The 16,127-nt window shown below is 43.3% G+C and overlaps 1 protein-coding gene across 6 annotated transcripts in view; it reads left to right on the forward strand.

Moving 5' to 3' along the window:
* SSTR5 (somatostatin receptor 5) overlaps positions 1-16,127 on the forward strand; it is a 135,538-nt gene that overhangs the window by 11,306 nt on the left and 108,105 nt on the right. For 5 of the 6 annotated variants that reach the window (XM_050967295.1, XM_050967293.1, XM_050967296.1 and 2 more), the window contains one exon: positions 30-2,051. The exons of the other annotated variant lie outside the window; for it this stretch is intronic. In XM_050967295.1, the coding sequence (XP_050823252.1) occupies positions 47-1,201 (1,155 nt within the window). In that variant the 5' untranslated portion in view covers positions 30-46 and the 3' untranslated portion in view covers positions 1,202-2,051. Of the gene's footprint in view, positions 1-29; positions 2,052-16,127 lie in introns of those variants that run through there. 6 annotated transcript variants of the gene reach the window in all.

Here is a 16,127-nt window from a genome sequence, read left to right on the forward strand (position 1 = left end):
CTCTTTCTTCTTTCCTTTTCTTATTTCAGGAACAAGATGTTTGTGAATGTTAATCTATCTCAGCCTTAAAAAAATTGGGAAAGGAAAAATGGATCCTTTATATTTTTCCAGTGCTTTTGGCATGGAGGTCAGTGCCCAAGATGTAAATTCCTCCTCACTGATGAACATGACGAACAATAGGACTATGACAGGACTTCCTGTGTCCAAAGATGTTCACACAGTTCTTATCTCTATCATATACTTCCTTGTATGTGCAATCGGACTCAGTGGGAACACCTTGGTCATTTATGTGGTTTTGCGTCATGCCAAGATGAAAACAGTCACCAACATTTACATCTTGAATTTAGCCGTAGCCGATGTACTCTTCATGCTTGGCTTGCCATTCCTGGCTACTCAGAACACCATCTCTTACTGGCCCTTTGGCTTCTTTTGGTGTCGGCTTGTTATGACCTTAGACGGCATTAATCAATTCACCAGTATCTTTTCCTTGACTGTCATGAGTATGGATCGCTACCTTGCAGTAGTTCATCCCATCAAGTCCACCAAATGGCGGCGTCCAAGGGTGGCCAAACTGATCAGTATAACGGTCTGGACTTTCTCATTCTTGATGGTTCTTCCAGTCATTATATTTGCAGATGTTCAGGAACACCTTCATACCTGCAACATGAACTGGCCAGAGCCAGTAAACATATGGTCAGCAGTCTTCATCATTTACACATCGGTCTTAGGATTTTTTGGACCCCTGCTGGTGATCTGCCTCTGCTACCTGCTGATCGTGATTAAGGTCAAGTCTTCTGGGGTCCGAGTTGGGTCCACAAGGCGCAGGCGGTCAGAGAGGAAAGTGACCAGGATGGTGGTCATCATTGTGGTCGTCTTTGTGTTTTGCTGGCTCCCGTTCTATATACTGAACATTGTCAATTTGATATCCACCTTGCCGGAAGAGCCTGGGTTACTCGGTGTTTACTTCTTTGTGGTGGTTCTGTCCTATGCAAACAGCTGTGCCAACCCCATACTTTATGGATTTCTCTCTGACAACTTCAAGCAGAGTTTTCAGAAAGTTTTATGTCTCCGGAAGGGGAATGGTGTTGAAGACGGAGATCCAACCAAGCACAGGCAGGAGAACAGCAGTCGCTTGCAAGAAGCAATGCTAACCCAGAGAAACATGGAATTCAATGGACATATGCAAACGAGTAAGGTGTGAGGTCCTGGCTTGAAAAACTGTAAATAAACTGCAGAGCTGAAAAACTGGTGGGGGATGTGTGTGTGCAAATCAGAGATAAAACTGAAATCCTGAGACCCACAAGCTCAAACAAATGTACATAGATTCCCTCTCCCCATGAATTAGGGATTATATTGAATTCTGTGGAATGCCTAAGGCATGTAGCTAAAGCAATTGGACATGTTATCACTTTCTCTTTCTATATGCAGGGGACAGATTTAGTGGTACTTTCTGGCTGCTGGCTGCCATTCTGGTGATGCAAAGCAGCTGTGAATCTGTTTTAACCATCCTATTTGTTTTGCATTGCCGGATCAGCAAAAAGCAGAGAGTGTATTGGTTCATTTGCCCCAAAGTATTCTCAAAAGTTTGTTAAGTGAATGTTTTATATTAAAAAAGGAAAAAGCACTATTTCTTAAGTGGCAGTTTTCAAAGTAACATAGCTCACAGCACTAATTTACTGATCTTGGAAGTATGCATATGCCATAGTTTTGAAATGCTGCTTAACCATTTGCATTGTTTTACTGTAATTATCCCACATAAGAGACTCCAAATGCCCAGAAGTGTTTCAAGTCAATTGAACCTCACCCCTTACAAATAAAAATACCTTGAAAAAGAATTATTAAATGAATGTGAAATGGAAAATTCATTCATAGTGCGTATAACATTCTAATCCAAGCTGCTTATGAAATGTAACGCCGTCACTTTATTACTATGTAAATGACAGTGATTGTGAAGTCCTGAAAAGCTGTTCTGTGTCTATTTATTGGTTCTGAATGTAAGTATGGATCTGAATTTAAATTGTATTTTCAGAAATTAAAACAAGTTGAATTCCCTCTTGGCTAGCAGGCTCGTGTCTTTTCCTACCATTGTAAGTCACCGCATGCTGAAACTGACACAGCTTTGTCCTTGATGCTTAACTTATCATAGATCCAACTATTGTTATTATTTCTTATTTGTATGACAGTAGGGCCTATGTGCTACAGCCAAGATCAGAGGCCTATTGTGCTAGGCACTGTACTAACACCTAATGAGAGACGTTATGCCTTGATGAGCTTACAGCTGAAGTAGACAAGACAGACAGGAAAAGAGAGGTCAGTGACAGATCCAGGAAGAGCTCCCCCATCTCCTGAGTCCCAGCCCAGTACCCTATCCAATGGACCAATCTGCTCCTCAACCGAAAACGAGAAAGGAATACTGGTATGCTGTTTTCCTCTTTCCAAACTAGCACCTTGGTATTTTAATCCTGAAACAAGCTTTTTATTTTCCCTACAGATTGCTTCTTGGCACTATTGCTGTTCAAATAACTGTAACCCTCCCATAAGTATGTTTATTTGTATGAAATAAAGGACATGGAAGCATGGAAGTAAGAGATAGAAAAGACCTATTCCAGCAGGCCTTCTAAGCCAGCCCTTCAACCTTTACTGGATTGCTCCCTGCATTACATGGGCCTTTTACAGCTTATCTTGGGAAGCTTTGCTGAGCCCTAATACACCAAATAAATGTCAGCGTGATATTTGTACAAGCAATGAGACAGTCTATTCAAATAGCTGTAAACAGAACATGATGATAACTTGGTCATATTTATATTGCAAGGAAAAATATTAGAAGAGTTATTGTAGAGTAGGAGCACTTATTTGGTGGTTCTTGTTAAGTTTTACACACACTAAATACGATTTTGAAAAAATATATTGGCAGCTTGAGATGCAAATGTTTTTCCTTACTAAAATGTAAACACCAGGTTGTCATTGTAGGGTTTTCCAGGGTTTTAAACCATTGGGAGAAAAACTAAGTCCATATGCAAAACTATGATTTTTTGTACCAAGCTAAGAGAGCTCTTGAGAAAAATGAGCCAATGGACCGGATTTCCTGCTGGCATAAAGAGGCATCGCTCCATTGACATGAAATGAACAATCTTGAGTCATGTCAGCTGAATGTGCATCCCAAGATTATTTTCAGAGTCTTTCACTTTAGGATGCTAACCTTTTAATGGAGCGAAGACAATGCCGCTTCTATATGGAATGAATCGGTAGGTGTCAGTCCAGTTCCAAGTGGACCCATGTCCAGGGCCGGCTCCAGGGGTTTTGCTGCCCGAAGCAGCGGGAAAAAAAAAAGTTGCGATCCGAGAGGGACCGAGGGACCCGCAGCTGAATTGCCACTGAAGAGCCCGATGTGCTGCCCCTTCCCCTTGGCCGCCCCAAGCTCCTGCTTGCTGAGCTGGTGCCTGGAGCCGGCCCTGCCCATGTCACTCGAAGATTGCCTGTTCTGTTAATTCCTTCTGAAGCATCTGGCATTGGCCGCTGTCAGAAGACAGGATATTAGGCTAGCTGGACCATTAGTTTGATCCAGTGTGGCCATTCTTATGTCCTTATATATTTAGGGCACATATAAAACCATGACCACATCTAACAGTAAAGATCTGATCCAAAGCTACTGAAGTCAATTGATTTTAGGAGACTTTGGGTCAGGCCCTTATTGAAAAGCTTCTTATTTCAGCAGAGAGAAGCAAAGATTGAGTGGGCTTGAAGCAGCATTATCCACTGATCCCTGGATGTACTGGGTGAAATCCAGGCTGCAGTGAAGTCAATGGGAGTTTTGCTATTGATTTCAATGGGGCCAGAATTTCATCTGTCTACACGTTGTTATCTGAACCCTACTGCTTATCCAAATTCATCTCACATGCTGTGTTCCATTCAGATATCCATATACTGTATTATTTGTATGGGATGTAAAACATACAGTGCTTTTTATTGTAGATCTCAAAGCACTTTACAAAGAAGGTCAGTATCATTATCCACATTTTACAGATGGGGAAACTGAGGCATAGAGCGGCAGAGTGACTTGCCCAAAGTCACCCAGGTGGCCATTGGTAGAGCTGGAAATGGAACGATGGCCTCCTACAGCTCAGTCCTCTAACCACTGGGCCACACTGCAGATTGGATGAGATCTGCTCCTGTAATTTGACAATGGAACTATAGCAGCTTAAGCGCTGGCCCACAAAAAATTAATAATAAGCAAGTTTGGTTTCCATCTGACATTATATCCAAGACACTGAGTGGATTTTGGGTCAAGCTGTGAGGAGCTCACCTTGATATGTTTCATATCAATCAGAGTAACGCATACTCTGGCCTCCCAGTGTAAATAAAACACAAATATTAATTGTTAACTAAGCACAGAAAATGCTGGGTGATCAAAGCACTTACCCTGGGCATGCAGACGGCAGCTGGCCTGCCCCTGCAGTCCTGGGCATGTCATATACCAACCTAGCGCACACTTGGCTTTTTTCACAAAAAAGTAAATATTGTCAGTAAATTATGGCGATATCTTCCAGAAATGCTTTTGCAGCAATATACCAGGTCATTAAATCACATCAGAGCATGGTTCCACCACCACTTCAACAAAGACAGAGATACTAGGGGATGGGACTACCTGTGAGTTCAAAATTGAGAATAAAGTTACTCCCCCCTTCCCCCTTCAGTATTCCCTGACAATATCATGCTCTACAAATATGGGGCAAAAAATCTGCCGTGTAATATAAGTCTAACCTACCCAGATGGGTGTGTAAATGCACTGCAGATGCAGAATTATGTACGAACGTTTCCTTTATGTTAATCTCTGAAAGGCCACCTTTCCAGGGCATGACCTTTCCCTTTTAGAAGGCCCTGTAAGAAAAGGTGCATACACATATGTACATAAGCAGGGCTTGCGCCTACTGACTCTTTGGCTGCATCCTGTCAGCCATGGCTCCTCTGGAGCAGACTTGCTAGTGTGTTCAGGGGAGTCAGAATCAGGCGCTTTCACTCAAAGCCTGAGCATCAGCTAGGATTGTGTGTTACGTCTCTGGGATGTAATACACTGACCTAGCGTGAGTTCAGTCCTCGCTCATGGCCGTGGTGTGTGCATAGCACAGTTTGGTTCTAAATGTCCTCTTAGACAGACGTGAACTCCTGGGACCTCTGACACTCAGAACTAGCTTATGGTACCAGGGAACTATGTAACACACTCACTTTGTGTAAGGGTGCATGTGCGATTATGTATCCTTCTAGTGGCTGGTCTTGGTAGTTATATGACTTGCTACTATACGTGACTTATAAAGGAGGTCAGTCTCCTTTAGTTCAAGTCGTACAGGTCTGTGGTTTTGGTGCTGAAAGTTCTGGGTTCAGACCCTCCCCCCACACTCCTGGTGTGTGTGTGTGCAGGCACCATTCATAACATGTATGTCTAAAGTAGGTAGTTCCTCCGGCCTAAGGACCAAGCTGACTACCCAGAACGGCAGCGCCCTGCTGAGGAGGTGTATATAGGTATTTCCTGTGAATGTTATGACCCTGAAAGATGTCCGGTTCAGAGACTGAAGCCCTTTATTTAGCTATAGAATGGGCAGAGCAGAAACATCTTAGTGTCATCTTCCCGATCATGCGTCACCAGCCCAGAGCTTTCTAAGGGTGAGGGGACAGTTCAGCCTCCGTGCCCATCCAGTCTCTGACCCCTCAGCAGGGGCTAACAGCGAGGCTGCCAGCAAATGCCAAATGGGCTGGTAGGTTTGTGGATAGGGATAAATCTGTGTCCTGGAAACTGGATGGAAAGCAACAGCTCCCATTAATGGAAGTGCACCCGTTAAACTAGCCCCCAGTGTGTCGTATGGTGTGTACATGGACGTTGTTTTCTACATACTTTCATGGCTGGATTAAGGCATTGGCAAACAAGGTCCAAATTCATGATTCCCGCCCCCCAAAAAAATCATAGGCCAGGGAGTGGGGCAGCCCACAACCACAGGATAAAAAACCCGAGTGGTGCTGTGACCCCATGTACCAGGATATTCACTCAATGTAGGCCTGGCTGTGCCTTCGTCATGATGGAAGGGCATCTGGGCCAAATCTGTGTGAGGGGCAACATGACCTTGCATGCACGGTGACAGTGCTGCTGAGGTTTGGCTCGGCTGCTAGGCTTACCACCTGGCTATTTGTTAAGCAGCCTGGCCCTTTGTTCTGCTAGTTTGGCCCGCTGGCTGCCATGCAGCCATTGGAGTGTGGGTCACTTGGTGGCTGGGAGAGTTCCTGGGGAGGCACTCGGGTCCTGCTTTGGCACGCTGGGACCTCAGCGTGCTGACAAGGTGGCTGAGGCTCCCGCTCCCCTCAGCGCTGGGGGCTGGAAAGTGGGATGGACAGCCCTGAGGCTCGCCGGCAGAGAAGGATAAGAAGTGAGGACTGGAATGGGGCAGGCCAGGGCTCCTGGGAAGGAACAGTAGAGGGCTGAAGCTACTGGGAGGGAGGGAGGGAGTGTAGGGGCCCCTGGGCCAGAGTGCCGGTGTGGGGGTGCCTGAGTGGGTGAGGGGTGGGTCAGGCTGGGCTACAACCAGTGACTACTTTCTTCTGTGACTCAGAAGAGTGTTTGCACCTAGGGTCCAGTGATGGGCTAATCCAGCCCTGCATATGGGGCACTAGGGGAGTTGTGCCTAACCCTACATGCCTGTGTGTGTGCTGGGCCAGGTATGTTAAGGAGCCTTCCCCGCTTCTTTGACCTCATAGAGAAGCTAGGCAGAGTCTTGTTCTCCCAATGCACAATGACTGGGGGACTCTCGGGGCAGCACTCTGGGAGCGGGAGGAGTGGACTGAGGGTAAGACCAGGGCCTTGTCTCCTGTGTGGAACAGAATATATCTCCCCCAGTAGCAGGATATATTGTGATGCAGATACCCCCCACCTCCCTGGGGGGCTCAGACACAAAACCTCCAGGAATTGCTACAATTGTGTAAACCTCCCTCAAACCTCTCTTAGGCAGTAGCTTGAAACCACAATGCAGCCCTGTATAAACTGGTTGATTTATTCATGCAATGTATACCTGTTTCCTGAGTTATTGGGACATTGCAGGCACATGGCAACCCTCCCTTAGCTACACGGACCAATGAGTGCACACATTTTATTCCCATTACACCCTTTCCATCTGCTGCCACCAGCTGATTTGCTGGATATTCCTGTTGTACTGAAAACCCATGTAAGTCTACAAATACGTTTATAAGTGGCAGTAATAATTAATTACCCCACACAGCGATGGTGTGGGGCTGAGTGTCTGTCAAATGCTCTGCAAACATGCACATCTAGGTAGTGCTATTCAATATGCAGCATCAGCATCTACAGGGTAACAGCTGGGGTCACCATGACACGGAGAACAGAAACAGAGTTGGGTGCACAAGACTGATGCTGACGGGTTCTAGTGATCAGTGACTTGTCTCTGTGAAGTCAAATACTAAAATGGTCATTATAACTGGGCAGAGAGTTGCTGGGTGCTATTCCCAGCTCTGCCATGGCCTGCTGAGTGACTCTGGAAAAAACATTTCGCTGCTCTGTGCCTCAATTTCCCCATTTTACAAATGACACTGCTCCTTGGTAAAGTGCTTTGAGATCTATGGATGAAAAGTGCTAAACAAGAGGTAGGTACAATTTATTGAGTTCCACCAATATGCATGGTGCTGTACAGAACACAGGGAAGCCAAAGTCCCTGCCTTCAGGACCTTGTAGTTTAGGAGGCCAAGACAACATCCAGTATCTCAGGTAACCAGGGAATGAAAGGTGTTGCCAATACAGTGTTGCCAACTCTTGTGATTTTCTCATGAGTCTTGCAAAGTTTTTCTTAAAACTCCAACTGCTGGAACCAAGAGATTGCTTGAGAATCTCAGCTTTCATTTAAAACAAAAGGTAAGTTTCTAGCCCTCTTGGTTTTGAAGAAAAACTTGAAAATGTGAAGCAAATAAATCCTAAAGGTCAAGAAACCAGAAGGCAAATAAAATGAACCTCAACTTTCATTATCTTAAAAAATGTCCTGATTTTCAAGCCACTCATGATTTTTGAAGCCTGGGTCATCATTTTTAAATGCTTGGGGATGGCAATTCCGGTTACATATGTGATTGTGCTACACAACTAGAAAGGTGAGCATTTAAAGTGTTATATCTGTCCTTTTATAGCTTAAGAAAATATTTATAATTGGACAGGGCCATTATGAGGGTTGGAGCAATTACAAATGAGAAGCTAGTTTGATACACAGGCCTATTTGGATTAGAGATGGGACCATTCTACAATTTTCAGATCCCAAACTGGATCCAGATTTCAAACTATCCCAAATTTGGCCCTGGGCTGGTTGGTTTGGCTCATTATAGAGAGAAAGGGGCCAGTCACACAATTCAGAATTAGATCTAGATTTAAAACCCAACTCCACAAAGTTCAGAGCTCTTCAGATCTGACCTCAATGTAATTGAGACGCATTTTCAGGTAGAAGCCTAACATTTCCAGGAGCATTTTGGAAGTGATGTTTTAAAAGAAAAAAAAGAAACCACTAGAACTTTTTGCAGTTCAAATCAAGCAGTGAGACGCAGATCCTCAAAGGTATCAAAGCACCTAACCCATTGGAGTTAAGTGCCTCTGTACCTTTGAGGATCCGGGCCCTAATGACTGGGGATGTGTGAAGAAACATGGATACAATGTATGGAAGAATGAGTGAGTTGTGTGTCTGTGAGTGAGTGAAAGAGAGAGACACATCATGTGCAAAGCAGCATTTCACCAGGAAAGTAGCCAAGAACTTTCATAAGGACCAGCAGCTAGGGAAGAATGGAACTATCACTCCATGGGGTGACAACAGCTGGGAAGTGCTGACTTAAAATGCCAACCTCTCTGTAGCAGTAAGGGCATTTTTTTCTTTTCGTGAGAAGCCAAGGTCCAACATTTCAACCACTTTGAGCAGCGTAGGGAGCTAAAGAGGTGCTGTAAATGAAGAGCCAGAATTTTATTGCTTTGCACACACAGATATAGTGCTGTACCCAGAGATAGCATGGTTACAATAGTGCAATGTGCTTAGGCATTATCTGCTTTTCTTTCCGTGATCATTTTATAACACCCTGAAAAGAAAAGCAAGTGATGCTTGCTGCTAATATGCTTTACAAACATTAATACTTTCCCTGTTCTAACACAACCACTGGCTTTTACCCTAGAGGAAATGAAAAACTTGGGTTTCTGATGAAGTGGGCTGTAGCCCACGAAATCTTATGCTCAAATAAATTTGTTAGTCTCTAAGGTGCCACAAGTACTCCTGTTCTTTTTGCGGATACAGACTAACATGGCTGCTACTCTAAAACCTAACAGAGCAAGGAATATGCTTACCGCGTATCAAGAATTTTTATCACAACAGTCCGTTCTTCTTTCTCAGACATAAAATTGGGCCAACGTATTGCTAGACTATTATCTCAGGATAAATCTATAGCATGTGCTTTTTCTTCAGACATATTTTAAAGGAATTTCTTTAGTCTCTCTGTTAAACACATGGAGAAAGAGTAGATTTGTCAAGTAGCTTACCCATTAGATGAAACAAGCCACCATTTTTTCTTATATCTTTCAGATTCTAAATACCCTTTTTAAATAATCAAACTATCACCATTGTTATTTGTGTTACAACAGCACTGAGATCAAGGCCCTAGGTGCTGTACAAACATATAATTAGAGATAGATTGTAAATTTTGTGGGGAAAGGACTAAGTAGACAATCCAGTCAAAAGGTGGAGAAAGCAAGTATTATTATCCTCATTTTATAGAGAGGGGAAATTGGATGAGATTTGCCCTTACTTTCATATTTCCTTTCTTTGTGTCATCAGTGGATTTCCTACCCTTCAGCTTTGCTCAGAAGAGGTGTACGATTAGAAAGCCATCTGGCTTCTAATTTTAACACAAATCACTCTGAAAACATTAGAAGTAGGGCTGCCAAGTGAATAAAAAAAGTAATCACGATTAATCATACTGTTAATAGAATACCATTTATTTAAATATTTTTGGATGTTTTCTACGTTTTCAAATATATTGATTTCAGTTACAACACAGAATACAAAGTGTCCCGCGCTCACTTTATTTTTATGACAAATATGTGCTCTGTAAAAAACAAAAGAAGTTGTATTTTTCAATTCACCTCAGACAAGTGCTGTAGTGCAATCTCTTTATCATGAAAGTTGAACTTACAAATGGAGAATTATGTACAAAATATAACTGCATTCAAAAATAAAACGATGTAAAACTTTAGACCCTACAAGTCCATTCAGTCCTACTTCTTGTTCAACTAATCATTCAGACAAACAAGTTTGTTTACCAGTGTAGGAGATAATGCTGCCTGCTTCTTGTTCACGTCACCCGAGAGTGAGAAGAGGCATTTGCATGGCACTGTTGTAGCCGGCGTTACAAAATATTTACATGCCAGATGTGCTAAATATTCATATGTCCCTTCATGCTTCAACCAACATTTCAGAGGACATGTGTCCATACTGGTAATGGGTTCTGCTCAATAACAATCCAAAGCAGTGCAGACTGACACGTTTATTTTCATCGTCTGAGTCAGATGCCACCAGCAGAAGGTTGATTTTTCTTTTTCGGTGGTTCGGGTTCTGTAGATTCCATATCAGAGTGTTGCTCTTTTAAGACTTCTGAAATCATGCTCCACACTCCGTCCCAAACAGATTTTGGAAGGCACTTCAGATTCTTAAATCTTGGGTCAAGTGCTGTAGCTATCTTTAGAAATCTCACATTGATATCTTCTTTGCGTTTTGTGAAATCTGCAGTGAAAGTATTGTTCTTAAAATGCACAACATGTGCTGGGTCATCATCCAAGACTGCTATAATATGAAATATGTGGCAGAATGTGGGTAAAACAGAGCCGGAGCCATACAATTCTCCCCCAAGAAGTTCAGTCACAAATTTAATTAACACATTTTTTTTTAATGAGTGTCATCAGCATGAAAGCATGTCCTCTGGAATGGTGGCCAAAGCATGAAGGGACATATGACTGTTTAGCATATTTGGCATGTAAATAGCTTGCAACGCTGGCTACAAAAGTCCCATGTGAATTATGCTTACTTGCTGGTGACATTGTAAATAAGAAGTGGGCAGCAGTATCTCCCATAAACACATTTGTTTGTCTTAGTGATTGGCTGAACAAGAAGTAGGACTGAGTGGACTTGTAGGCACTAAAATTTTATATTGTTTTGTTTTTGAGTGCAGTTATGTAACAAAAAAAATCTACATTTGCAAGTTCAACTTTAATGATAAAGAGATTGCACTACAGTACTTGTATTAGATGAACTGAAAAATATTTCTTTCGTTTATTGTTTTTCCAGTGCAAAAGTTTGTAATGAAAAATAGTTTAAAATGAGTTGTATACACTTTATATTCTGTGTTGTAATTGAAATCAATGTATTTGAAAATGTAGAAAAACCATCCAAAATACTTCATAAATTTCAGTTGGTATTGTTTAACAGTGTGATTAAAACTGCAATTAATCATGATTCATTTTTTTAATCGCAATTAATTTTTTTTAGTTAATTGCATGAGTTAACTGCGATTAAAGGACAGCCCTAATTAGAAGCATTGCAAACCTGTTAGGTTTTTTTTAAACTGGGCGGGGGAATGAACCTTTTTTTTTCCATTGTCAGCACAGACTATAGAGCCTCATTTTGTGACAAGTGAAAATACAATTCCTGCCCTTGGGTGGTGCACTCTGTGTTGTCAATGGAGTCCGTGCTAGAGGACTAAGACAACTCTCTGCACCAGCAGCTGAAGACTTTCAGTGGATGAGATATAAAACAGCATATGCTGGGTTATCTTCATGACTAATGTCAAAGCACAGCCAGTGAGACTGTTCTGCCAGTGCTTTATAACCAACCACTTCTCATCTAAATAGCGCTGAGTGATTTTATTGGCTGCCAGCTGCTAATGATTGGCAAATAAAGGACCATGCTTTGAAAATACAGAAAGGATTATACAGTGGAAGTGTGATCTGTGTGACAAAAGTTTCTTCTGTGTTGCTAAAATAAAAGAAAATAGCCAGGAGAATGTTTTTGCCAAAATCTTTTTATATATGTTTTTAAAAATATTCTCTTTTAGCACTGGGACAGAGTCTGTTGTAAATGAGATGAACAGAGCATGCATTAGGGTTTTCAGATAAACTGACTCCTTCGTATTAAAACGCATCCAGAACTAATTTGCATTCAGGGCCTGCGCTTCCGACCCTAGACAGTCGCCTAGGGCGCCAGGATTCAGGAGGCGGCATTTTGTGCGCTCCCCATGGGGCACATGGGAGTTTCAGATTCCGCTCCCGTCGCACTGCCAAAGAAGGACCTTCTGCCGACATGCCGTGGAAAACAGCGGCAGGCAACTGAGCAGCTCAATGACTGCCGCTGCTGCCTGCGGCATTTCGGTGGAGGGTTCTTCTTCAGTGGCACAATGGGAGCGGAACTGGAAGCTCCCACACGCCCTGTGGGGAGGGCACAAAATGCCGCTCCCCGAATTCTGCCTAGGGTGCCAGAAACCCTGGCGCTGCTCCTGTTTGCAATCACTGTTAGGGAGAATTTTAAAATACTCGTCTTATGCTATTTTATACCTGGAACTTGATTGTCTTAGGCTAACAAAAGCTTAAGAGTTAAAATTCTGCTCCCAGTCACAGCAGTTCAAATCCAGAGTAACTCCATTCAAGTCAGTGGCTACTTCCATGTAACCGAAAACAGATTGTGGCCTATTCACCAGCCAAAGCTTTTCACGGCTTGGCTCTGCTTGAGGGATCATTATGAACCCTTCTAGTCTATTAGAAATGCAATCTGCCTTGCAGAAATTGTGCTTCTCTCTGATTTATTAGCAATTCAATGGATTAAAAAGGATAGCCACTCGCCTATCTCAGAGTGCCAGATCTTGTCAAGATATTTCATGTATGGCTGTTGAGCCAGATCTTTAATTTGTGTAAATCGGTATAGCTCCACAAAAGTCAATTTACAACAGCTGAGGATTAGCGGGAAAGAAAGTCTGGCAAACCACTGCCTGCAGCCCAAGCCCCATACATCTGACAAATATTTATTTATAAAACATGTGCTACAGCATGTTGTATATAGGGTGACGGTCTCTATCTTGGCCAGCAATGGGGCTCTCCAGAGTTATAAGCCTTAGATTCTACAGCTTGAACTAAACACATGTATGCTGAAGCTAAAGGCAGTAACAGGCTCCTATCTGGTGTGGACTGGGCACAGAGGAGGGCATGTGGGTCACACGAGCGAGTGCTGAATAAATCCCTAATCCTATTGGTGTCACCATGAGTTGCCTTCCGTCAATCCCTCACAACTGTTTTTGTACCCACTGACCCTCTTTTGCGTTATCTGTGAAATACTTTTGGAAGTGCCTTGTCTTTTTATCAGCATTGGGAGGCTCCTAGAACACTTGTAGGCACTGGAAAACAATAATACTACGGCCAGACTGTGAACGCCCTTACACAATCACAGAGGAAGGTGAGGAAAACTTCCTCTCACTTGCATGACTGCTCAAAGGCCATTCACAAGAACAGTTCCCGTCTTCTGTGAAGAGCAGGACTGCTTATTCCCCTTCTTCCCCATCCCCCATCGCACAAGGGAGAAGTCGTCAAAAGAGGGTCCTGGAGGATGATGCAGGAAGCTGGTGTCAGTCGTTCAAAGGGCAGATAAATAATAGCAATGTGAGAAGCTATAAAATGCAAAGGTTCCTCTTGGATAAGCACTGAACTTCCAAGCGTTTGGAAGCTTTTCTGAGCCTGAGGGAGCTGCAGGCTTAGCTGGAAATCTCACCACAACATGTTGTCTTGAAGGGTTCCAGGCTTCCACCTGGCTGGCTGAATAGATGGCACGATCAGTCATTTCTGTAGCCTTTCAGCACTTCTGTTTATAAATAAGACTACGAAGGTGGAGTGCAAATAATGTGTGTTAGAGAGAGCTTCCAAAACAGCAAAGATAGTCCAAGCTGTAGGTGAAGTTTCAAGTTCCTTTTTCTTTTTCATCTGGATGAGCTCATGGCACCTTTAGATTTTGAGTTTATGAAACCCATGGGCTCGATTACTGGCTGAAATCAATGGAGGTTGAGGGTCCTCAATCAATGGTGTGGACCCAGTGACATTTCAACAAATGCACAACTGGCCTATGGATCATCTAGTGACGATCTGATGAGTCTCAATCAAACTCAACCCGGCTGTCAGGCTGGGAGAACATCGATTCAGTTTTGCACACGTGCTTTTGCAGAGATTTCTGTTGGATTGGCTTTTAACTTTCTCCAGCTCAGGACACAGATTAAGGGGAAAAGTGTTTTTGATGGAAAGGCCAGCTACTGCTCTGCGGTGTATTGACGACTGTGATGGGATTGTAAAGCTATTGCTTTTGGGGGCGGGGGTGCAGTTCTTGGTCCTGCTTGCAGGCTAGGGGACTCTGTAAGCAAAGCACAGCAACAGAGACTACGTGTACACTTATGGTGGCCTGCAGAGTACAGGCCCTACACGTGCAGAAGTGAAAGACAAGCTGTGTCCAAACTTGTCATTGAGGTGTGTAGCTACACTCCACAACGAAAGGCTCCAGCAGTGGGCCTCTACATTGCTAAAACTGTAGATGTGGGAGGCACTGTTTAGCTATGTAGAGAGCCCCTGTAGGATATATGCCGAGGGAATTCAGGCTATTCATCTAAGTAGTGCTTTACTGTCTACACTACTACGTATACCCATACTAGCTGGGTGTGTAGTGTCTGTACTCTACGCATCACCGTAAATGCCAATGTACATACAGTCAGTCTCAATAGCCATTTTAAAGCATGGGATGAGTTGTGTCTCTCTGTCTTAAGGAGCAGCCTGTTTTCTCTCTCTGTGTATAACCATTCTGCATCCTAAGAAATGAAGTCACATTACATTGCAACCTTTCAGCTCGAGTTTTTCCTATGAGAGAAGGATTTTCCTTCAAAGCTCTTTCCTTCAGAGAGCTTCTTCAATTGCACGCCAACATTTGTCAAAGAGGGAGATCTACTCTATGTTGCCAGGCTTCCACAGAGAGGATTATTTGTCTTGGGACAAGTTAAACACAGCATTTCTTATCTTTCAGAGGGGAGGAGAATAGGTGTGCATCTGAGGGAAAGATTGTCTGGGTCCAGTGCTCAGCTGTTGTCTTTTTTGTGTGTGGACTTTTGCTAGCTGCAAACTTGGCCCCACGTGTGATAGCTGAGATGAAATCAGGAAAATAGAAACTGACACCTAATTACTGTTTTTTACATGGCAACTGTGCAACTGAGCAAAAATATAAAGCAAGTCATACAGCAAAACAGAAGCCCTTTAATTATATTGCTGCTGGCATTATAGTGTAACACATGGATTTCAGCTGTCGGGGGGGTGGTGATGGGGGGTACATGCTTCAGATATATCTTTATTATGTGATTTTCCTTGCAGCTTGTGACCTCTTCATACCTTTCTATCAGATTCTGTCTCTGCAAGGGACAAAGGCACTGAGCATGATTAATGACTCTCCTGTCTTTTCTGACGTAGTGGTGACAGTGAATAAGGCTAAGTGCAATTAGGAGATTTCATTATTAAATGAAACCATTAAGGAAATAATGAAGAGAGGGAGTCTTGGTTTGGGGAGAATAACCCACAAAGTTGGCTGAGATTGGGAAAGCTATTTAAATAGGGTAGGCTTCATCCAGCTGACACATCTCATGGAAGCAATTAGGTGGTAGCTCCGTGGGGGATGAAGGAGCTGGTACAGCAGGGATGAGTGGGTATACATGGATGAACAAGATAACATTTCACTGGGACAAGGAGAAGGCTTGGGTAGAGATTTACAGCTCACAGAAACTGGCATAGCTCCATTCAAACCGCCAGCAGAGGATTGGGCCATTGATTTCAGTGGGATTGTGCACATTTACATTAGCTGAGAATGGGCTCCTTGGATTAGAGATGCTGAAGACATCAAGCAGCTTGTCCGCTCCTTCCAATCCTGCCCCGGCACCTGTAATTTTTCACTGCCATGTTGCTTCTGGTCGTCCTGTTATTGGCTGGGAGCAGAAGTGCCCGAATATTACAAAATAGGCTGTTCTCCTTGGATTCTGGCTTCACCCAGTACACT

This window comes from Gopherus flavomarginatus, chromosome 9 (assembly GCF_025201925.1).
Source record: "Gopherus flavomarginatus isolate rGopFla2 chromosome 9, rGopFla2.mat.asm, whole genome shotgun sequence".
Classification (NCBI taxonomy): Eukaryota; Metazoa; Chordata; order Testudines; family Testudinidae; genus Gopherus; species Gopherus flavomarginatus.